General features: G+C 38.2%; 1 protein-coding gene across 3 annotated transcripts in view; it reads right to left on the bottom strand.

The window, feature by feature from the left end:
• Positions 1–23,483, bottom strand: part of SETD4 (SET domain containing 4) — a 37,494-nt gene that overhangs the window by 10,293 nt on the left and 3,718 nt on the right. For 2 of the 3 annotated variants that reach the window (XM_056826040.1, XM_001376248.4), the window contains exons 2-6: positions 22,311–22,419; positions 20,824–20,919; positions 4,095–4,132; positions 2,537–2,625; positions 218–647 (exon numbers count right to left, since the gene is read on the bottom strand). In XM_056826040.1, coding sequence (XP_056682018.1) covers positions 218–647; positions 2,537–2,625; positions 4,095–4,132; positions 20,824–20,919; positions 22,311–22,386 — 729 coding nt within the window. In that variant the 5' untranslated portion in view covers positions 22,387–22,419. The remainder of the gene's footprint in view (positions 1–217; positions 648–2,536; positions 2,626–4,094; positions 4,133–20,823; positions 20,920–22,310; positions 22,420–23,483) is intronic. The other variant, XM_007493227.3, reaches the window with a different exon arrangement.

Below are 23,483 nucleotides of genomic sequence, written 5' to 3'. Positions count from 1 at the left end.
CTGTGTGTATATATGTGAGTGTATATGTATGCATGTATGTATAATATGCTTGATGTCTCCTACATCTAAACATATAATCTGATCATGAACAAGGACGGTCTCATTCTTCATACTCCTACCGAACAGGCACATAGTAGGCACTTAATAAATTCATGTTGATTAGTCAAATTCTATGAATATTTGGTCTTCCTCATAAAAAGCAAAATATATTTCTTACCCAAACTCTTGGACTGTGATTCAGTAGATCTAAATATGGAGCTAATGCATATACATCTGGCTCTGCTGAAAGACATTGCTTTTGGGCATGCTTCATGTACACTGTTCTTGTATTAATGGTGCACCACGCCCAAAGGAAAGCATGATAATGAAAAACATGTTTCACATCTTCCGTAAATAAAGACTGCAGAGAAGAAAAGAATCCTCTTGAAGAAATGAACAGCTTCTGAACTTGCATTCTCTGTTCTTCAGCCTTCATTTGTAAAGGCCTGGGCAGGAGTCTCACCACTTCAGGTTCTAAACACACAAGACAAGTATAGGCTTTTGGTAAAACATCCAGGTAAGGCTTCCAGGGAGATTTGTTTCCTGCATGTCTTTCTGAAATTAAAAAGGCACAAAGAGCCAGCAAGGGAGATATAGGAGGCATCCATCTATTTAAAAAATAAAGATTTTAGAAATCAATTAGTTTTTACAGAAAGTATGAAATAGTCTAATGCTCTAATTTCAATATGTTCTTTCACTCAACAAAAATCTGCTCCCTCCTCCAAGTTATTTCCTTTTACTTGACAAACATGGAATGGGTTTATACAACAGCACCAATCAAGGCTCTTGAGGACATGCCAAGGTTTCATTCATTCTACAAGGCCCCCTTCTCAGAAAAGGAAAGATCATTCACATGTGTCTTACTCCTCACAATAGCCCCCCAAGAATTTCAAGCCCAACCAAACAGAAAGGAGGGGGAAAAAAGACAAAGAGCAGCTACAATCTCCAGTCAAGGAGACATGTTTCCTTGTGCTGTCTTTCCAGCCATCCCTCATTCTCTGGGCTTCACCACTCTAACTTAACTGACTCCCCTTCTTCCATTGGTAAGTTCTACCTAGAACCCTCATTTGAAGGAAAGGCCCAGACCAGCCATCCCAGATGCACTGGACTTCCCCAACATAGCACTGGCAACTCCTACTCCCTACTCCACAATTTTCAGCTCTTGTTTTATATATTTCTGTTACATAGACAATAATTTCCTCTCTCCCACTATCTTTCCTTATTAGAATGTAAGCTCCTTAACATCAGGGATTATCTTTTTTGCTTGTATTTATATCCCTAGCACTCAGCACAGTGCCTGGGACATAAGAGGTGCTTAATAAATGCTTGCTGCCATAGGGCTGCTGTAGGTGGCTCAGTGAATAAAGCCAGGCCGGGAGACAGGAGGTCCTGGGCTCAAATCTGCCCTTAGATACTTCCTAAGTGTGTGACCCTGGTTAAGTCACTTAATCCCAATTGCCTAGCTCTGAATGCTTTTCTGCCTTGGAATCAAGACTTAGTATCCATTCTAAGACAGAAGGTAAGAGTTGGGAGGGGAGAGGGAATTAAAAGAAAGAAAAAGATGCACTTGAAAAAGTGAGTTTCTTTAAAAAATGTGACAAGGCTTATTAAACATTGATTGGCTTTTTAAAGTAATAATACTCACATAATCAATCATGTGATTTAAAAATGATTTTTATTTTTATACATTAAGCATATATAAATACAGTCTTTGCCCCCTTGATCTCTTGATAGATATCTGCAAATCTTAGGTTTGTCTCATTTAGATATAATCAATCCCAACCTCTCGATTTGAAGTACACGGTTTGGCAGGATATTTCTCATGACGTAGGTCTGGAAAGGATGTGATTCCAGATTTCAGCTTCCAAGTAAGGCAAAGAAATATGTACTCGACAGTGGGAGAGAGGAAATTATTATCTTTATCTGACCATTAGGAGGGTAGGAGCTAAGAATATTGTCTGAAGCTGTGAGAGTATATGCATGTGTTTTATGGGTTCACTGTTAAAAGAAAAATAGGAACTAGTATATGCTAATGTCACTCAGCTATTGTGTTTGATGGAAGTTGCCTACTCCAAGAGTTATATCACTCAATCTGAGAGAGAACTAATCCATACTACTAACCTATGCTTTTGTATCAATGAGACTTTACCTTTGTATTCAGGATGACATTTATCACTATTGCATGTTTATGTCTGTCAGCAAGCTTTTCTTTTTTCTTTCTTTCTTAAGAAAAAAAAAAACCAAACTCTTATCTTCTGTCTTCGAACAGATATTAATGGATGATTCCAAGAAAGAAAAGTAGTGAGGGCTAGGCAAAGGGCCACACAGCTAGGAAGTATGTGAGGTCAAATTTGAACCCAGTTCCTCCTGACTCCAGGCCTGGCTCTCTAATGGTATAATCAGAGCTGTCCGATTTGTCAACTTTTCTCACCCGACAAGGATAAAGGATTATACAAAACCAAAACTTTACTATAGGAATGTATGTATTCTCACTTACTTAGTAATGTAATCTCCCAAGTAGCTTCTAATTACAGTATCTGTAGTAAGCAGGCACTCCTTAGGCAATGAAATGATCAGCTCCCCTGGCTTGCAGAAAAGAAACAATTTTAAAATTTCTCCTTCAAGAAAAATGTTACCTGTAAAAGAAAGTCATTAAATGCATAGCCCTATCTTTGAAGAGACATTCCAGAACCCGCATCACTGGTTTGGAAGCCAAATCTCTATTGCTTTATAGGCTGTCAAGTTGTCTGCTCCTCCTCACCCTGATTTTATAGGCTAAATAACCAGCCCCCACTGCCAGGCTTTCTTCCATCAAGTACAGGACCTGCGTATGGTAAAGAACTTTCCTTTCTCCTTGCATGAAACAGAGTAGTAACTTTTTTCCAGGGACAATTCAATTCTACACATACGTGTTTAAGTGGTGACTATATGCAAGATACTGTGTTAAATCTTACAAGGATACAAAGATAATTCATTAAGATAATTAAGAAAGCACCCTTACCCTCAGGGAGCTAACAGTGTAGTTGGGGAGGCATGAAAAGTACATGAAGCAATTAGAATAAGAGACCTAAATGAATTTGCATTTACGAGACCACAGGGAAGGCAATTCTATCAAAGGAGAGACATCAAAAAGGAGTTAGTAAGGTCATACAAAGATCACAGAGCAGAAGGGGAACGGATCTGAGAGGTCATGTAAGGCACCCCTTACACAGCTCTATAATCCCATGACTAGGGCACGGGGCTATGAGGGCAGCCAGAAGGAAGGGCCGGGCCCTGGGCCCAAGAGCTGGCATGGGCTTACCAAAGACCTCCAAAGGGAAATGGATGTGGATACCCAGGCAGGAACTGCCACCCTGGAATGCGTCATGTGGGGAACGGGCGCATTGTTAGGCAAGAGAGGGGCCAGTGGAAGACACCACAACCCTTGTGTCAGAGGCAGGGTCTGGTCACCTTCTCAATTGCTTCGGCATTTACCCATGAAGTACATTGGCTGCTGCCCTGCTAGATGGTGACTTTAGCTTTAAAGTGTCTGGATGGTTCTTCACTTCCCCTTAACACTGAGAAACTGAAGTGAGTACTTAGGCGTCAGGGCATAGTTGAGACTGATTTTCTTGAACCTTACCTTGGATAAACCCTGAATAGAGAGAGACTCTAATCAGGGCCTACCCAGAGAAGCCCTCCCCAGATCCCTGTAATCTTTACTTGGTATGTTAATTTAGACTTGAGCCTTTCCTGGTCCATTGGGTCTGGGTGGAGCCTCAGTTCCTCCTGTTCTCACATTAAAGGGTGGAATATCTGTAGCCTCACTCTGATTTCAGTAATCAGATGTTCTGCACTCCAAAACCAACTTTCTACCTTATTTCAAAAGCCTCTTCTACAGGAGCAGATAGAGAATTACTTGTTTGTTTTTTGCTTCTGTTTTTATTTTTCTCTAATTTTTTTTAATTAGAAAAATTTTAATTTTATATACATATATAAAATAAAATTTTAATTAGAGAAAATTAATTTTCTCTAATATTTTCTCTAATTCAAGGGTGGGGAAAGTCAATACCAACCTGTAAGGATTTTACAGCCATCAGTCCTCTTCCTGTATCTAAAAGAGGAAGGATAGTGGGGAAAAAAAGACAAAATTATATCAGCTTATTGCCTCAAGCTACAGTGCTATCATTCTAAAAGCTGAAAAAGAAATCTTCAGAGCAATGCACAAAATATTATTATAAAAGTTCAGAAGATTTTAAGTATATTAAAGGCAGGAACTCTAGCTGTGTGACCCTGAGTAAGTCACTTAATCCCCACTGCCTAGCCCTTGTGGCTTGTCAACTATTATTTGATAAAGAAACATTATAAAGAGAATTTTATATTGAATGAGTCTGAAGAAAGGCTATTAAGTGTGAGGGACTGAGAAAGGCTGAAGAAAGATTGTTTTCCTGTAATGGCTAGAGAGAAGGTAGAGAAAACAGAGAAAAAAAAAACAAAGAAAGCTTCAGTTTTGATGGAACTTTTTAAATCTTTATATTGTAAAGAGGATAAGCAATGTTCTTGAAGACATTTGTTATCCTGGATGAAATAAATGATGTGGGACTATGTTCTCAGAAATGAAGTAAAACTGCTATTACTGTGAGGTTTTGATGTCATTCCTGCATTATTATTAATAATTATGTGTCTTGGTTATCTTGAGTTGTTATTAAAATTAATATGTAAGTAACTGGGAAATTTAGATTTTACTCTACCCTGCTTAGTCTTTAGAATTTTAACAACCAAGAATGTATACAGTCCCCCTTAAAGATTAAGTGTGGGGGAGGAAGGTCTATGACCCACGTGTGCTAGCAAGTGACAAATCAGAAACATCTGACTGACTCCCTGGGCCATTCAGAGCCAAGTTTAAGCCACCATTGGTACATGTGAGACACAGGAAGTGATGTAAAGAACTGCCCTTATATTTCACATCACTTCCTGTGAGAGGAACTTGGTGGTGGAACTTGACTGTGGAGGAGCTCGAGCATGAGACCTCAGACTGTTTCCCTTAGACTGTCACATGGTGAGTGCAAAGCTTACTCTCCTTTCCTTGGCTTTTCTAGAGGCATAAGCCTCTGAAGAGGCCCATCTCTTGAGACTTCCTTTCCCTTGACTTTCTGGAGTCACTAGCCTCTGGAGAGACCCCTTGGCTGAGGCCTCTGATATCCTGCCAGGTTCAGACTGTAACCGCAAAAATGTGGGTTTCAAGACTGTGAATTGCCAAAACTGTAAAGATAATTTTAGTGTCTTGATTTTATATTAGAAATAAGTGGTCGCCATGGGAAAATTCCCAAATATGAAAAAATACCCAAGTCACTGGGTTTTATGGAGATTTTAATTAATACAAATGAAGGAATTAAGGGAAGGGGAGGGAGAGTAAGAGGAAATAATAGGAAGGGCCTAGGCCAAAAGGCCTAGGCCTGAGCTTTATGAGAGACTAGTCAGTCTTTTATCACTCACCACAAGATTAACCCAAATAAAACTCCAGTCCTTCACTGAAATCCTCAACTCCTGAACTGAGTTCAGAGACCCAGCTCCTCCAACTAACTTTAAACTCCAACCTCCATGGTGAATTCCCTGAACTAAGTTCAGAGAGCTCCTTTTAAAGAGAAATTTCTCTTATGTCACCTCCCCTAAATTTTCACATCTACCAATCACAGTAGACATTTTCCCTAGGACTGATCATTCTTAGTTCACATCTGAGTAGACTAAAACTTCACACCTCTTTGCTAAGCTTGCCCTTTGTAAGTTGCTTGACCTTTTAGTGATTAATTTGACCTTTATAGGTACTTAGTACCCTTTTGTATTCGATCTAAAAATAGACCTAGCTTAAAGTTCTAGCTTTACTATAAGTATGAGTTAGGGACTTTTCATTGTTCCATCAAGAGTTTACAACTTTATCTTCCCCTAAGGCACTGTCTAATGTGAACCTTAAAAAATTCTCAGACCCTACTTCATAAGGTTTGGTTAAGACCATTCCCCATTTGGGCAATGAACGTACTTGACCAGGAATGTGAGAACTCTACTCCACCCCTACTTAAGCATACTTTAGGGGAAGATAAAGTTGTAAACTCTTTGCTGAACAATGAAAAGTACTTAAACCCATACTTATAATAAGGCAAAAAACTCTTAAGCTGTGCCTATTTTTAGATCTAATACAAAAGGGTGCTAAGTATCTATAAAGTTCAGTCAACTTGTGAATTTACAAGGAGCAAAGAGGTGAGAACTTACTCAGAGGTTTTTCCAGGTGTGAACTTAATCAAAAGTTTAAGCCTTCTTAGGTGTGAATTAAGAATGGTCGTCCTTTGAAAAACGTCTACTGTGATTGGTAGATGTGAGAACTTAGGGGAGGTGACATAGGAGAAGGAGGCCTCAGGAGAGAAAGGGAGATTTCTTTGAGCTGGTGGAGCAAGCTGAGATGCAGCTGGCCTGGTGTCTCTGAACACTAGAATCCTTGCTTGGACAAATCTTGTGGTGAGTAGATAAAGGACTGACTGATCTTTCTCTTAGGGCTTGGGCCTGGATTGGCCTGGGCTGGCCTGGGCCGGCTTATCCTTTTCTCATTATTTCCTTTTTCTCTCTCTCTCCCTTTCTTTAATTCCTCATTTGTATGAATTAAAACCTCTATAAAACCCAGCTGACATGGGTATATTTAATTGGGAATTTTTCCCTGGCGACCACCTTATATTTGATTTAAAACAAGACACTGTCTTTAAACATATTTTCTGCGGTCACAATTTAAGGCAACAACTCTTTTATCTACCACAGTTTATGTCTTCCACTATTTTAATTACTACACTAAGCAGGGTGGAGTAATTTTAAAGTTCTCAATTCATTCCTGACCAACTACCTATATTGTTACAATAGGGGAATAGCTTAACCAAATCTTCTAAGGTATAGTCTGAGCAATTTTAAGATTCACAAGACCAGACTGTGGCAGCTATCCTTCCCTTTTCCTCTATCTCTCTCTTTTCTTAAGTTCTTCCTTCTATTGTAAATAAACCACCATAAAAATCCATTCTGACTTGAGTATTTCATTGGGATTGTGACCAACTAAAAATATATTCAATCCAATCATAAGTTTTACCCCTAACATAACTTATTATTTAACTCTAGTTAATTTAAGTATTTACTAGTAGTTACTAATTTCACTGTCATTAAAATTACTATGTAATTTATTATTTACTTAACACTAGGAGATTTAAAGATTTATTATATAGAGAAGTAATTATTATTGGGTAAAAGGAAAACTGCTTTATTGCCTTTATATTATTGATCATAAACCAAGAGAACACATATAATCCTTTAGGTAGATAACAGCAACTGTGACTTTTAGAAAAAGTTAGACCCAGTTAGTAAAATAACTGTGTATAATGTATCAATTATAATAGAATGTTAACCATAGGATTAGAAGGGATATAGTTTGGTGTATTCTAATATTATAGCAACTAAATAGATAAAGGGCTTCTGTATAAGGAATAAAAACTTCCAGTCTGTATAGTGAGTGATCTAGAGAAGATGAAACTCATGCAGCAGGAAATCAGCTGTGCTTATCTGGGATGGTGAGTGCCCAGCTGACCTGAGATCAGAGGAAAACAAGCTAGGCATTATTTAACAAATTGTTTTAATTATAATGGTGAGCTACACAAAATATAGATTAAAAAAACTGTTCCAATATAGGTTCAAAACTGTTCGGATACTTGAGATAGAGGTAATCAAAAGTATCTTCAGTGATGAAGTGAAGCTCAAATGTGAACTTCCCTTCAAGGCCAGGGGCAAGGAGACTAAAGAGACTCTTATTATAAAATATTTATTGAAATATATAAGAATAAAGAAGGATTTCTAATTCTAAGGGATTCTAAATCTACCCAAATAAACTCCCAGGTTCTGCAAGAACCGTTTTTCCTGTGTTTCATAGCCTACACTACTCCTCCCTGATCTGATTAACACAAATTTATACTATCTAAATAAAAACTACCCCTATTATCCTTATAAATCTTAACTTCGTCTTCAAATTATAAAATAGCAAAGGCTAGCTGGTTGAGTCTCAACAAGAACCCAGTTAGGACTGAGTCTCAACAGACTCGGCGTCTAAATCAAAGACCAAGTTTTTCTTTGGTCTTCTCAGAGTTAAACAATCTATAAAAGCCACAATAGATAGTCAATAGTGTTTCCCAAGTTGAGAAAGGAAAACACTGAGTTCCCTCAGACAGAGAGAAAGGCAAAGATGTTCCCTCCTTCAGCCCTGAGAGTCTCTGAGAGTGTGTCTCTGCCAATTGCCAGAGAGCGTAATTGACATAGAAAAACAGTTATAACTGTCACATCTGAAATCAACACCCTCTCTCAGCTCTGCTTCAAACTCCAGTTCTTTTCTCAAGCAGCCATTTTACTTCTTATCTCTAAACTAATAAAACAATACTTACTTTCTAATATCATCCTTAAAGCATGCCCAGGTGCTGTTTGATCCTCTGAAGGATCATTATGCCACCTACAGGGTCCCCAGAGAATTATGGCCAGACCTGACCCCTCCTAGAAGCAGTGTGATTGTTCTGAGGTATTAATTACATTTTCTTATCTTAACCTTGCACTGGAACTTGTATCAAATGTTCCAAAGCCTTATTGCCAAATGCGATAGGATGTTTCTTAACATACTATGTCCTTCTGCCTTGCTAATGACTTGAGCTAATCAACTGTCAAAAACCTATAATACACACTGTTAAACATTTAAAAGGGTCTTTGCCTCAGTTTGGGTGTGGTGAGACTCCAGTTTTAATTTCCACAATTAAAGTTTGGATCTTTAGCTCAGAATGATGGCCCAGAGATTTATTTTTTACAAGGGAAAGGTTTCTCCAGTTCATTAAATCAATCTTTGATTAATTTTATTAATTCATGAGAAAATATACAAACATGTCCCTATAAAGCTTGAGTTGTCAAGTGTGAAGATTGAAATTAACTCTCCCCTGATTGTGAAGATTAAATTGTAACCCCTGCATATTTTTAGATTTAATCTCCAAGAGTATAAACATCCTACTTAAAAGTTGAGTAGGGAGATCTGCCCATTTTTAGATCTAATCACCAAAAGTGCAAACATTCCACTTAATCATTTAAGTGGGAGGTCTGTGACCCACGTATACAATAGTGAGTGACAAATCAGAATTGATTGACTGCCTCCTAGGTAGTCCTAAGCAAGGCTTTAGACTATGATTTGTCCATGTAAAAATTAGGGGAAGGCTCAGGAAGTGACACAAAAGAAAGTGTCTTTAAAAGGGAGTGACAACTAACCTGAGTTCAGTTCTACTGACAGTTCTTTCTTTCTTTGGAGTGAAGGCTGGTGGAGAAACTACTGACTGGACTGAGACGTGGTGAGTGAAAGGCTGACTCCTTTCATATTGGATTTTCTAAAGACTAGCCTCAGGAGAGACTGCCCCAGGTCCTCAGCTTGGTCAAGGCCTAAGGATTAACTCTCCCTGCCCGGGTTGAGCCAGGGGCCGGGATTAAATTACTTAGTGTTTAGTCTAGATATCTTACCCTAGCCTCTCTCTGATTTTCTTACTTCACTCTTTCTATATTTTGCAAATAAGTTGTAAATAAATCTCTTTGGAATTAATATAAATTTCTCGCAACCCTATTTTAAAAAAATAATTCAATCCAACCTTTTCCCCCTTACACAAGATTAAATATGGTAGAGGGTTGCTAAGTGTCACAGCAGAGAGAGAGTCAGGTCTAGAGACAGGAGTTCCTGGGTTCAAATCTGTCCTCAGATACTTCCTAGCTATGTGATCCTGGACAAGTCACTTAACTACACTGCCTAGCCCTTACCACTCTTCTGCCTTGGAACCAATACAAAGTATTGATTCTAAGATGAAAGGTAAAGGTTTGGGGGGAAAAAATTAAATATGAAAATAAGTCAAACAGCAGGCTAAAGAGTGACCTTGAAGTGAGTAGGGCAGACTCCCAAATCCTTGGTATAAATGCTAGAAAGACCATGACACAGAGGCATCAAACTCAGGGCCAGCACCAAGTGGATCCAATCCAGATTAAAATATAATTAAGAAATGTTCAATGAAATAAATAAGAATATAATGTCACAGAGATAAATCTATAGCTTCCAAGTCAATATGGAGTTTATTTCTATTTGTGTTCAACCCCACTGTTGCTTTTATCATTGTGGAAAGTCCATGAGTAAATGAATTTCTAAATTAATTCTTTCAATTGCACTTTTTAAAGCAATGTTTTAGAATGAAGAAACACCAACAAACATTTTCTATTGTACTCCTATATGTTAATGGTTCTACCATCTTGACTATTGATATTCCTTCCATTAAAGTGGATTGCTACAGCCCTACAACCCAACCTTTACAACACTTATATCCTTACATAAGTCTCCTTCAGAGAATTCACCAAAAATTCTGGGCAACATCCTCTTTTTCTCTTGACATTGCATGGATATCAATGAGGTATTCAAGCCATCTGTAGGTTATTACTGGTCCTCAATATGTAACTGGACATTCTTTTTTCTGCTCATACATTTCTCTAAAACATTCTTTATACCACCCTTTAGTTCTAAATTCTAGGACCCTACGAAAAATATCCCTGGGAGTTTCTAATAGTTTTACGTAAATAAGGCCTTGATAAAAAAAGGCCTTGCTCAAACAGGGCTAACTACAAAGACCTAACACACACTACTAGACATCTCTAGAATTACAATGCCTAGATTACAATTACAATTGTTTCGGATGCAAACAATTATAATTGTACCTACATGAATTATTATCCGGACCATAAATTTTTCATTTGTTCATCAGTCTTTGTTACATGTCTTCCCTTAAATAAATATATTCATTTTCTTTAGCATCCTGCATTTAAAAAAAAATGAAATAACTGCTTATTGGTTCAGGGACAGGAGGAGAGGGAAGAATTTGGCACTCAAAATTAAAAAGAAAAAGGTTAAAAATTGTTTTATATGTAATTGGAAGAAAAATAGTACTTAAAACTCACTATGACCAGGTGGGATTTATACCAGGAATGCAATGGTTTGATATTAGGAAAACTATCAGCATAATTGACCATATCAATAGTCAAATGAATAGAAATCACAATTATCTACAACACTCATTCCTACTGAAAACACTAGAAACTATAGGAATAGAAGGGTTATTCCTCAAAATAATAAAAAGTATATATTAAAAACCATCAGCAAGTATCATCTGCAATGGGGAAAAGTTAGAAGCCATCTCAATAAGATCAGGAGGGAAGCAAGGATGCCCATTATCACTACTGTTATTAAATATTGTGCAGAAATTGAAGGAATTAAAGAGTGAGGAAACTAAAATACCACTTTTTGCAAATGATATGATAGTATACTTAAAGAATCTTAGAAAATCAACTAAACTCCTAGTTGAAATAATAACTTTAGCAAAGTTGCAAGATACAAAATAAACCCATATAAATTATCAACATTTCTATGTATTTCCAATAAAGCTCAGCAGCAAGAGTTAGAGAAACTCTATCTCAAATCACTCTAGACAATATAAACTCCTTGGAAATCTATCTGCTAAAATAAAATAGGAATTATATGAACAAAATTACAAAACACTTTTCACACAAATGAAGTTAGATCTAAATAAATGGGAAAGCATTAATTGTTCATGAATGGTGTTAAAATTAATTGTGGTTGGACTCTGAATATTTTAAATGGTGGTCACCAAGGATTTAATTCCTAAATCCCAAATGAATTACTAAAGTAAATGGAATTTATGGTGGTCTATTTACAATAGAGGGAAGATATTAAGGAATTAGAGAGAAGGAGAGAGAGAGAGAGACAGAGAGAGAGATAGAGCTCTGGCTTCCTCTGATAGAAATTCAGTTAGAAATTCTAAGTCCCAGCCAGGGGAAGAGAGTCTCAAGAGGATGGGTCTTTCCTGGAGGCTTCACGCCTCCAGAAAGGTGGGGTCACTCAGTCAGCCTTTCACTAACCAACGGTGACAGTGTAAATGGAAAAAAGTCTGAGTGTCTATCTTCCAGTTGCTCCTCAAGGGCCTGTCTTCCAGTGTCTCCTCCAAGTCCAACTCTGAGTCAGAGATCCTTCTCCAACTCGAAACTCAAATCAAATATCCCTTGAATGAATTTTCTTCTGCCCTTTTTGTCCTCTTAAAGATCTTTTACTCTTGTGTCACCTCCCCTAAATTTTTACATCTACCAATCACAGCAGATGCTTTTCTCCAAGACTGCCCACTCTTTAGTTCTCACCTTCTTTGGTTAAATTATATCTTTTTGGGTTACTTAACAGCTTTTTTGTTAAATTCACCTTTTGTAGTTACTTAACACCTTTTTGTGGTTAAAATGGGATAGATGTACTTAAAATCCTGAGTTATCACTTTTTTGTAGATTAAAATCTAAAAATAGATTGTGGATTACAATTTAATCTTCACAATCAAGGAAGAGCTAAGTATCTTCATTGTTATAATCAGGGGAGAGCTATATCCAGTCTTCACAATGGCTGAGCTAATATAATAAAAATGATAATTCTACCTAAATTAATTAACTTATTTAGTGCCACATCAAACAAACAACCAAAAAACTATTTTATAGCACTAGCAAAAATAATAACAAAACTCATCTGGAAGAACAAAAGGTCAAGAATATCTAGGGAACAAATGAAAAAAAAAGTGAAAGAAGGGGACCTAGCAGTACCAGATTCTTAAACTGTACTATAAAGCAGTAATCATCAAAACAATCTGGTAATGGCTAAGAGATAGTAAAGTGGATCAATGTAGGACAGTGACAGCCAACTGTGAATCTTAAAATTTCTCAGACTCTACCTTGGAACATTATCTTAAGGTTATGGTTAAGGTTATTCCCCATTTAAAAAATGGAGGTACTTGATCAGGAATGTATTGGGAACTTTACATTACTCCACCCATACTTAGGCATACTTTAGGGGAAGATAAAGTTGTAAACTCCTTTCTGAACAATGAAAAAGTACTTAACCCATACTTATAGTGAGGCAAAATCCCTTAAGCTAGGTCTATGTTTAGATCTAATACAAAAGGGTGCTAAGTACCTATGAAGGTCAAATTAATCACTAAAAGGTCAGGCAACTTACAAAGGGCAAGCTTAGCAAAGAGGTGTGAGGTACTCAGAAGATATAATATACCCAGAGAAGGTGAGAACTAAAACCTAAGAATGGGCTGTCCTAGGAAAAGCGTCTACTGTGATTGGTAGACGTGAAAATTTAGGGGAGGTGACACAAGAGAAAATTTTCTTTAAAAGGAAGGAGCTGGGGGACAGCTAGGTGGCTCAGTGGATTGAGAGCCAGGCCTAGAGATGGGAGGTCCTAGGTTCAAATCTGGCCTCAGACACTTCCTAGCTGTGTGACCCTGGGCAAGTCACTTGACCCCCATTGCCTAGCCCTTACCATTCTTCTGCCTTGGAGCCAATACACAGTATTGACTCCGAGATGGAAGGTAAGGGTTTAAAAAAAAAAAGGAAGGAGCTGGAGGGCTCTGTAAGTAGTTCAGCTTTGGTAGCTGAATTGGAGGTCAGGAGTCAGAGGAGGCTGCTGGGTCTCTGAACACTAGAGTTTTGCTTGGAAAGATCTTGTGGTGAGTGATTAAAGACGAACTTAGTTTCTCTCTTAAAGAGAAAGGACTAGGCCCTAGTCTTTTCCTACTATTTCCTCTTACTCTGGCTCTCTCCCTTTCCTTAATTCCTTCATTTATATTAATTAAAATCTCCATAAAACCCAGCTGACTTGGGTATTTCATATTTGGGAATTTTTCCCATGGTGACCACTTATTTTTGATATAAAATCAAGACGCTAAAAATTATCTTTACAGTTTGGGCAATTCACAAGTCTTGAAACCCATATTTTTGCTGTCACACAACCTTTTAGAGATGGTATGCCATGCTCCGCCCCCCACCCCCCAGAGACCATGTGCTGTGCCCCAATCCCCCCTTACCCCACACAGGGTTCTGGGCTGAGGGACAGGTGAAATGAGGAATGTCCTCAGCAAGTGTAGAGAGGGAGAAGGGAGCGGTCTGCAACCTTCCAGTTCTGTCACCTGAGAGCTGCCCACCTTCCCCACTGTGAACTCCCATTGGGCTGCTGGGAAGACAGGTGGGAATGTTGTTAGGCACAGTAGAGAAGGGGGAGGGGAGAAGCTCCACCTGAGTCCCTCTGCCTTTCTAATAACAAACTCGGTGGGGAGGGGGGGGCAGTATGGGGAGGAAGTATGGGAGGGGAGGTATGGAGGTACAGTGCATGTGCCCACAAAGAGCACTCTACGCGCCATCTTTGACATATGTGCCATAGCTTCATCATCACTGATTTAGGGTGTAACATATTTGTCTAAACTTAATTTTTGTCATACTGTTTTCAAATTTTCCCAGCAGTTTTTGTAAAATAGTGAGTTCTTAACTCAAAAGTTGGAATCTTTGAGTTTATCAAATACTAGATTGCCAAAGTCATTTACACCCTAGACCAGTTATGGCGAACCTATGGCACAGATGCTAAAGAGGATGCATGCAGAGTGCTCTCTATGGGCACGTGGCCCCCGCTCCCTCAGTTCATTACTAGAAAGGCAGAGGGACTCCGGAAGAGCTGCTCCTTTACCCTCTCCATAGTGCCTGAGGTCATTTTTTTATCATCCACCCCTCTGCCCAGCAGCCAATGGGAGTGCTTTCTCCCTCTCCTATGTGGGGTAAGGAGGAAGTGCAGAGTGCACTGCGCACTTGATGGGTGGACAGGGTATGACACACTTTCTCTGGGGGACACACCACATAGTCTCTAAGTAAATCAGGGGAACACAGAAAAAAGTTTACCTATCAGATCTATGGAGAAGCCAAGAATTTATGGCCAAACAAGAGATAGAGAACATAACAAAATGTGAAATGAATTGTGATTATTAAGTTTAAAAAGTTTTGTACAAACAAAACCAATGCAACCAAGATTAAAAGGAAAACAAACTGGAAAAAATATTTATAATCTCTCTGATAAAGGTCTCATTTCTCAAATACATAAAGAACTAAGTCAAATTTATAAGAATCTATGTCATTCCCCAACTGATAAATGGTCAAAGGATATAAATAGGCAGTTTTCAGATGAAGAAATCAAAGCTATCAATAATTATATGAAAAAATGTTCTAACTCACTCTTGATTAGAGAAATGCAAATTAAAACAACTCTGAGGTACCACCTCACACCTAGCCAATTTGTCAAGGAAGATTATCCCCTCCCCCTCCTCAGGAGCTTTACATGTCTATCAAACATTCCTGAGATAACACAGTTGCACCAGTTTTGCGTCCCTCTACCTACTGTGTGTCAATAAAATTGGGGCTTCTGAGCAGGAGAATTGAGAGAGAATTGGGGGAGAACCGAGAACAGAACAGAGCAGTCAGGTGAGGGAAGGAATGAGGAAGAGAAGGCACCACGCAATCAGGTTACTGAGGAACATTTGTCTTCCCTTCCCATAAACTTCATAAAATATATATCTGGGTAGAAATATTATTATTTGATCCTTACAAGACGGCGGCCATCAGTCAGGGACTTTTTTTTAGGACCTTAATTTTCTTCTGAGAGAAGTTTTTAGTAGGCATAGCTTAGGTAAGATAGAAGTGGCTTCAGTTTCCTGGGCTGCCTTCATATGTGAAAGGAACCTTGGTGGAAAGAGGGAACAGCCTGCTGTTTTCCCAGATGGGATCACATTGGATTGTTGAGAAAAGCTCCTTCCCTGGTGGCATCCCCCCACTCCACACTGCATCCCACTTTTTTTTTTCTTTTGGCTTGAATAGGGGTGAAGGGGCCCTTTTGCCCATACAGAATCCAGTGGGTTTCAGGACCCAACAGAAATTCCTGCTCTTTTCCTTTCCACAGCACGCAAGGTCCTGGTGTTCCTTCTTTCAGCCTAGTGCAGTGTAGGGTTGTGAATCTTAAAATTTCTCAGACTAGTGAATCTTAAAAATTCTCAGACTCTACCTTAGAAGATTTGGTTAGGACCATTCCCCATTTTAAAACAATGAAGGTACTTGATCAGGAATGTGAGAACTCTAACCTTACTCCACCCATACTTAAGCATACTTTAGGGGAAGATAAAGTTGTAAACTCCTTACTAAACAATGAAAAAGTACTTAACTCATACTTATAGTGAGACAAAAGCCCTTAAGCTAAGTCAATTTTTAGATCTAATACAAAAAGGTGCTAAGTACCTATGAAGGTCAAATTAATCACTAAAAGGTCAGGCAACTTGCAAACTTGCAAGGGACAAGCTTAACAAAAGAGGTGTGAAGTTTTAGTCTACCCAGAGAAGTTGAGAACTAAAGAAGGTGTGAATTAAGAATGGTCACTCCTGTGAAAATATCTACTGTGATTGGTAGATGTGAAAACTTAGGGGAGGTGACATGGGAGAAAATTCTCTTTAAAAGGAGGCCAGAAGGCCTCTGAATGGAAGGCAGCCTTGGAAGCTGAAGTGGAGTTTCCTGAGCTAAACTGCAGGGTCTCTCTGAACACTAGAGTTTTGCTTGGACAAATCTTGTGGTGAGTGATTAAAGACTGACTGGTCTCTCTTAAGGCTTAAAGCCTAGGCTGGCCTAGGCTTTTTCCTACTATTCCCTCTTACTCTGTTTCTCTCCTTTTCCTTAATTCCTTTATTTGTATTAATTAAAATCTCCATAAAACCTAGCTGACTTGGGTATTTCATATTTGGAAATTTTTCCCATGGTGACCACTTTACTTTTGATTTAACACAAGACACTGTCTTGAAACCATATTTTTGCGGTCACAGTTTATGCCAAACACTCTTTTATATGTAACAGGGTTGGGGGGAATCCCTTGAACAAATCCTGGAGGTCTTTCTAGGCTGTGGATTAGAGTTAGGGGCTCCCTGGGGCAGTAGAGAACTAGGGACTCAGGGAGGAAAGTGACTGCCACATCCCTCCCCCCACCTCCCGCCCCCTCCCCCACCTGTTTTGAACAAGAGTGGGGCAGTAATGAATGGTCTGATTTTCCCAGGCTTCCAAAAATGCAGGCTTTTAGCCACCCAGAGTGTAGCTGGCTGCTGGGACTCCCCAGCAAAGTCCTCCCACTGTACTTAGCACAGACTGGCCCCTGTGGCCTGGGGGAACAGTGCACAGGGGTGGGCCCTAGGAATTGGTGTAAGACCCCCCTCCCATTCCAAATGGGACAGAGTTTTTTTGTATACCAAGGGGCATTAGAATAGAACCCAACAAGACTTTCCCAGCCCAGTGTCTGCTTGACTTTCCCCACGTGCCACACTCGCTGGGCGGCTGTGGCAGGGACCTGCTCAGAGTCTCAAGTTAATCCTGGGGGTCCTTCCAGGCTGTGCTAAGGTTAGGAGCTCCCTGCTCCCCTCCCCCAACTAAGTATCTTCATTGTTACAATCAGGAGATAGCTAAATCCAATCTTCACAGATAGAGAGGTTGGCGTTCTTTGACAGTTCAAGGCAAAACTTTTAGAGACCAAATGCCCAAACTGTAATCTTTACACTGCATGTGAGCTGACCCTGTACACCAAACAACGGAGGGAGGAAGCACTCCCATTGGGCTGCTGGGCAGAGGGATGTGTCATGTGAGAAATGTGCTAAGGCCTGCATGGAGAGGGGGAGGGGAGCAGCCCCCTTGGGCACATGTACCATAGGCAAAAGACCATAAGCATTATGACTTAAGAGAAAAACTGCTTAATCCTGAATAAATATCCCTTCTCTACTCTGTCTTTGCTCTGCTATAGCCAAGTAAAACCCCTTTTGTTAACTTGGATTATTATGCATCTCATTGTAATTTCAGATCCAAATTCCTGGGAACCAGCCTGAATAAGGCTGTAATTTTAAGGTCAACAGGTCCATTCCACCTATATTAAAATTGAAGCCAGATTGGTTTCACTATAAATAAGTCATGCCTATTATACTTTATATTCTTTTATTCTATTTTAAAATTTAAAATTTTTTAAAATTTTTTTGAAACTATTTTATTTTAAGAACAAATTTGGGGGCAGCTGGGTAGCTCAGTGGATTGAGAGCCAGGCCTAGAGACAGGAGGTCCTAGGCTCAAATCTGGCCTCAGACACTTCCTAGCTGTGTGACCCTGGGCAAGTCACTTGACCCCCATTACCTAACCCTTACCACTCTACTTGCTTTGGAGCCAATACACAGTAATGACTCCAAGGAGGAAGGTAAGGGTTTAAAAAAAAAAAAAGAACTAATTTCTACACAGGTTTTCTGAGGTTATATACTTCATGTTGTCTCCCTCCCTTCTTCCCTCCCCACTTCTGGAGCTGACAAGCAATTCAGTCTGTGATGTACATGTATTATCAAGTAAAACATTTCCATATTATTCATTTTTGTAAGTGAATAATCTTATAAAACCCAAACTCCAAATCATGTACCCAAATAAACAAATGATAAATCATATGTTTTCATTTGCATTTATACTCCAACAGTGCTTTCTCTGGAGGTGGATAGCATTCTTTTCCATAGGTCTCTCAGAATTTTCCTGGATCATTGTATTGCTGTTAGTAGCAAAGTCTATCACATTTGATCATTCCACAATACTATAGTTACTGTGTATAAGGTTCTTCTGGCTCTGCTTATTTCATTCTGCATCAGTTTATATAGGTCTTTCAAGTTCTTTCCGAAATTATCCTGTTCATTCCTTATAGCACAACAGTATTCCATCACTACAACTTGTTCAGCCATTCCCCAAATGAGGACATCCTTTCAGTTTCCAATTTTTTTGCCACCACAAAAAATATATATCTGGGTAGAAATATTATTTTTAATTATTATACCAATATGACAGTAAAAGAAAATAATAAAAATAATAATAAATGTTGGAGGGAATGTGGCAAAATTGGGACTCTAATGCATTGCTGGTGGAATTGTGAATTGATTCAACCATTCTGAAGGGCAATTTTGAATTACAAATAAAGACAACATAACAGAATATTTCAATTTTGATAACTCATAAATCAGTTAAAATTAAATTACATACATCTTGTATTTAGAATTGTGTTACAGAGACTTCTTCATTCTGGGGAGGGGAACAAACTGAAACAGTTAACATCAATAAGGTCTGAAAGGGCTTAAAAATTCACTTCCAGACTCTTTGACGCATAACTCTCCCTCCTGGACTCTAAGGCTCAAGCCAACCATCCTTCCTGCTATTCCCTGTCCATGACATTTCATCAACCAGATGCTTGTCTTTGCAGAGGCTGGTCCCCCATAGCCAGAATGTTCTCCCTCTCCACCTTATTTCTTAGAACCCCCTCTTCCTTTCAGGGCTCACTCAACTTCAAAAAGCCTTTTCCCATTCCTCTAGTTTTAAATGCTTTCCTTTCCCCATATTATATATACACATAAAAATAGATATACATACATACATACATATATATATATATATATATATATATATATATACAAGCACACCCCATACCTACTTTCTATGACTACATGATATCCCTTAAGTAAAATTGTAAGCTCTTTGAAGTAAGGGACTATCTTACCTTTGGGTTCATAATACAATGTTATGTGTTATGTGCTCCTGAACTTTCAAATGTTTTTTTCATTTATTCCTTTTTAAAATGAGTTGTAATTCCCTGAACTTTTAAACTTCCATCTCCTTAAGTCAAATGCGTAATCTGTGCTCTTTCTAAGGCTATGTCAAAAACGTGTATCAATTATACTTGGAACCTATAGCCCTTGAGTCCTGGGTGATACAATTCAATAGTATTGTAATTTGACTCATTATTATATAGTTTTAGCAAGTTACTATCCCCTAAATATAGCTACTAGCAATAAAACCTAACACAAAATATAATGGGAAGTTAGACCCATTCCCTGTTGCCAGTTCTTGTATATGGTTTCATCTTTATCCCCAGCAGTAGCTTTGTAAACAAAAATGATTGGTTTACTGCTTTAATGCATTTTGAGAACTAAAAGCATGGGGGGGAGAATCAACCACGTTAATGTTCTTGGGCAACATGTAATAGTTTGAAGACATGGATCACCAAGTGAAATTTCATAAATGGGCAATTTGTAATAGTTCCTAATAGATAGTTTGAAGTAGTCCATTTGTTTCGTACCATGAGAAAATTTGCTAGATTAAATGTTGAAGTTCTAAAAATAAACAAAACTGGCTCTACCCCTAACTGTCAGCAGAAGCATAAAACTGATGCAAACAGCAGCATCTCAGCAATGTCTTTACTTCGCCCTAGGCTTCACTGCTGACTCACTTCCAAAGCACTTTCTCCATGATGCCCCTCACCGTCCCTTTATCCATCCCTAATCCTCTCCACTCTTCAGCTCCCTTTTCCGCATTGTGGTCCTCTTATCACAATAAAAGTTTCTTGAGGGCAGGAGCTCTCTCTCTTTCTGCTGGTATTTCTACTCCCAGTGCTTAGAGCAGTGTCTAGCACATGGCAAGCTATTAGGAAATGCTTATTGTCTTGACTACTAAACTAAATAAATTATTAGTGGTTTTCTATACTTCATGTCAATGCCTCCCTACCAAAAAGAAACAGAATTCTAGATTTACTACAGAATTGTACCTGGAGCAGCTAGGTGGCTCAGTAGCTACAGAGCCAGGCAAAGAGACAGAAGGTCATAGGTTCAAATCTGGACTTAGACCCTTCCCAAGAAGCTGTGGAACCCTGGGCAAGTCACTTAATCATACCTAGCCTGCTCTTCTACCTTGAAGCCAATACTTAGTAATGACTCTAAGATAAAACATAAGGGTTTAATTTTTTTTCAATAATCTTACTTGAAAATCTTGTTGGCCTTAGGTTATGATCTTCAAATTTCCTTTTTTTCAGCCATTTCCTAAGTTCTATAAATTCCTGTTTGTGATTCTCACTCTCTAAAAAAGAAAAGAAAAAAGTACTTATAATTACTATGTAATCAAATGATAAAAACTTTTTACAAGAAGCCTGGAATGCTGCCCAGGAAATGTATGAGAAATATTTTTAAAAATATAAAAGGGGGCAGCCGAGTGGCTCAGTGGATTGAGAGCTAGGCCTAGAGACTAGGTTCAAATCCAGCCTCAGATATTTCCCAGCTGGGTGACCCTGGGCAAGTCACTTGACCCCCATTGCCTAGCTCTTACCATTCTTCTGCCTTGGAACCAATACACAGTATTGATTCCAAGATGGAAGATAAGGGTTTAAAAAATATATATATATATATAAGCATATATATATTTAAAACTCCTCACTCTCAACATGTTCACAGTATAGATGGAGGCAACAAGGTTAATTCATAAAACAATTACAGAACAGTTAAGTGCTATACGAAAGCTTAATAACAATGGTAAGAACACAGAGAAGGAAGAAATCCAAGTTCATCTGCATTTTTTTCCCAAATAAACTCATATATTCAGACTATGAAGAGAACTAAAATGTGCAGTTTCACTACTATGGCAGTACTGTATGGTGGGTGGAAGCCCAATCTAACAACGGAGAAGACTCTGTCGAGTTTTTCCTTCTGATTTAAACTGGCTACATGTTCCTGGGTAAATTACTTAAAATAAGTCACTTAGTGCCTTCAAGAAATTCTCCAAGACTATGATGCCTGTATTGGACACAGGGAGCTTCTTCCCTGAGAGTTCTCAACATAGCCAAACTCACAGAATCAAACAAAAGAAATGGAGCTGAGCTTTGAAAAAGGATTAACAAATTTTATTGGTAGTGGAAAAAAGGGAAAACAACCCAAACTGGGAGAAACAGCATAAGTGAGACACAAATGGAAATAAAGATAACATCTTCAGGTAACACAAAATACAGCTGCTTGGCTAAAGTAGAGTTTGTATACTGAGAAGCAATGGAGGGAAATTAAGAAGGAAGGCGAAAGGGGATAGCATGAGGCCTTCAATAAACAAGTTGACAACATAATCTGCATTTTATATATATATATAAAATCTGTTCTTGCAATGCTTCTTATATGTAAATATTCAATTTACCCTGCTTCTATATTAAACTTTCCTGCTATCTTCAGGGGTTTTAGTGCTCCCCGTTTCCCCAAACTAAATTTATTTTATTTTATTTTATAGTGTATATGTACTCATTGGCAGAATATGAACTTGAGGCAGGGACATATCAGTATTTGAATGAACCTAAGAGCTACTAAGAAAAAAAAAAGATTCAAGATGCACTCAAACATTTTCATAGATAGCTTTTGTACTCATAAAGAATCTATTTTATCACAGACTTTAGTCAAACACTTCATTTATATTACTGAGAATAAAAATTATACCTTTACTCAACTCTGAGGTTCTAAATGATTTTCTTCTTCTCTGCCTACTTGTTCTTCCTCTTCCTTTCTTCTTCATGATGTAGATATAATTTCCATGTAGCTGCCTAATCTAGGAAAAGAAGTGTTTGCCATCATATAGAGTAAAATACCTTTGCACTTAAAGCTAAACAAACAAAAAAAAACCTTTTTAGATTGTCGTTGTTGATGTTCAGTCACATCCGAGTCTTTATGACCCCATTTAGGGTTTTCTTGGCAAAGAAACTAGTGGTTTGCCATTTCCTTCTCCAGTTCATTTTACAGATAAGGAAACTGAGGCAAACAGGGCTAAGTGACTTCTTGCCCGGAGTCATAAGGCTGGTGTTTAGGTTGCATCTAATTCAATCAATGCAGAATCTTTGCCAACATTCTCTTCATCTTATTGTCAAGTAAACCTTTTGTTAACTGCTAAATGGTCTACAAGTGCCAGTTTTCATTTGAATACCAAGAGTAAAGCACCAAATATGCCTAAATGAGGCTTTGTCAAGAATAGTATCTCAAATTTAATAAGTACAAGAGAGAACTCATTACAGGCTACCCTAAATCTGACTCTCTCCTCCTAAATTACCCTCTCCAATTCATCCTCCACATAACAATAGCAATGGTAACTCCCTAGTCTCTAGGACTGAAAACAAATTCTTCTGAGTCCCAAACACAGAGCTAAACACTTTACAATTATTATTTAATTTGATTTCCACAACAGCTCTGGGAGGTGCTATTATTATCCTCATTTTACTGATAAGGAAATTGAGTAGAGGTTAAGTGATTTGCCTCAGATCACTGGCCAATGGGTGAGGCCAAATCTGAACTTCCTGACTACAGGTGAAGTACTATCCATCAAGCCAGCTAACTACCTAAATAATATTTGTTCTCCAAATGGCAATAGGTTTTGCATCACGTTATCACAGAATCAAAATACACTTTATAAACAACATGTTTATATATTTATATATAATAATATATATTATAATAAATAATAAATATAATAATAAAAATAAATAAAATAAATAAAGTATAGTAGCAATGTTTATAAAGTGTATTTTGATTCTGTGATAAAGTGATGCAGGCTATTAGGTCTGTACCCCACCCAAAGAGATCAGAGAAAAAAAAAAAGAAATCTATGCATACAAAAATATT

This window comes from Monodelphis domestica, chromosome 4, assembly GCF_027887165.1.
Source record: "Monodelphis domestica isolate mMonDom1 chromosome 4, mMonDom1.pri, whole genome shotgun sequence".
NCBI lineage: Eukaryota > Metazoa > Chordata > Mammalia > Didelphimorphia > Didelphidae > Monodelphis > Monodelphis domestica.
This window is presented reverse-complemented; position numbering and strand designations above follow the sequence as displayed.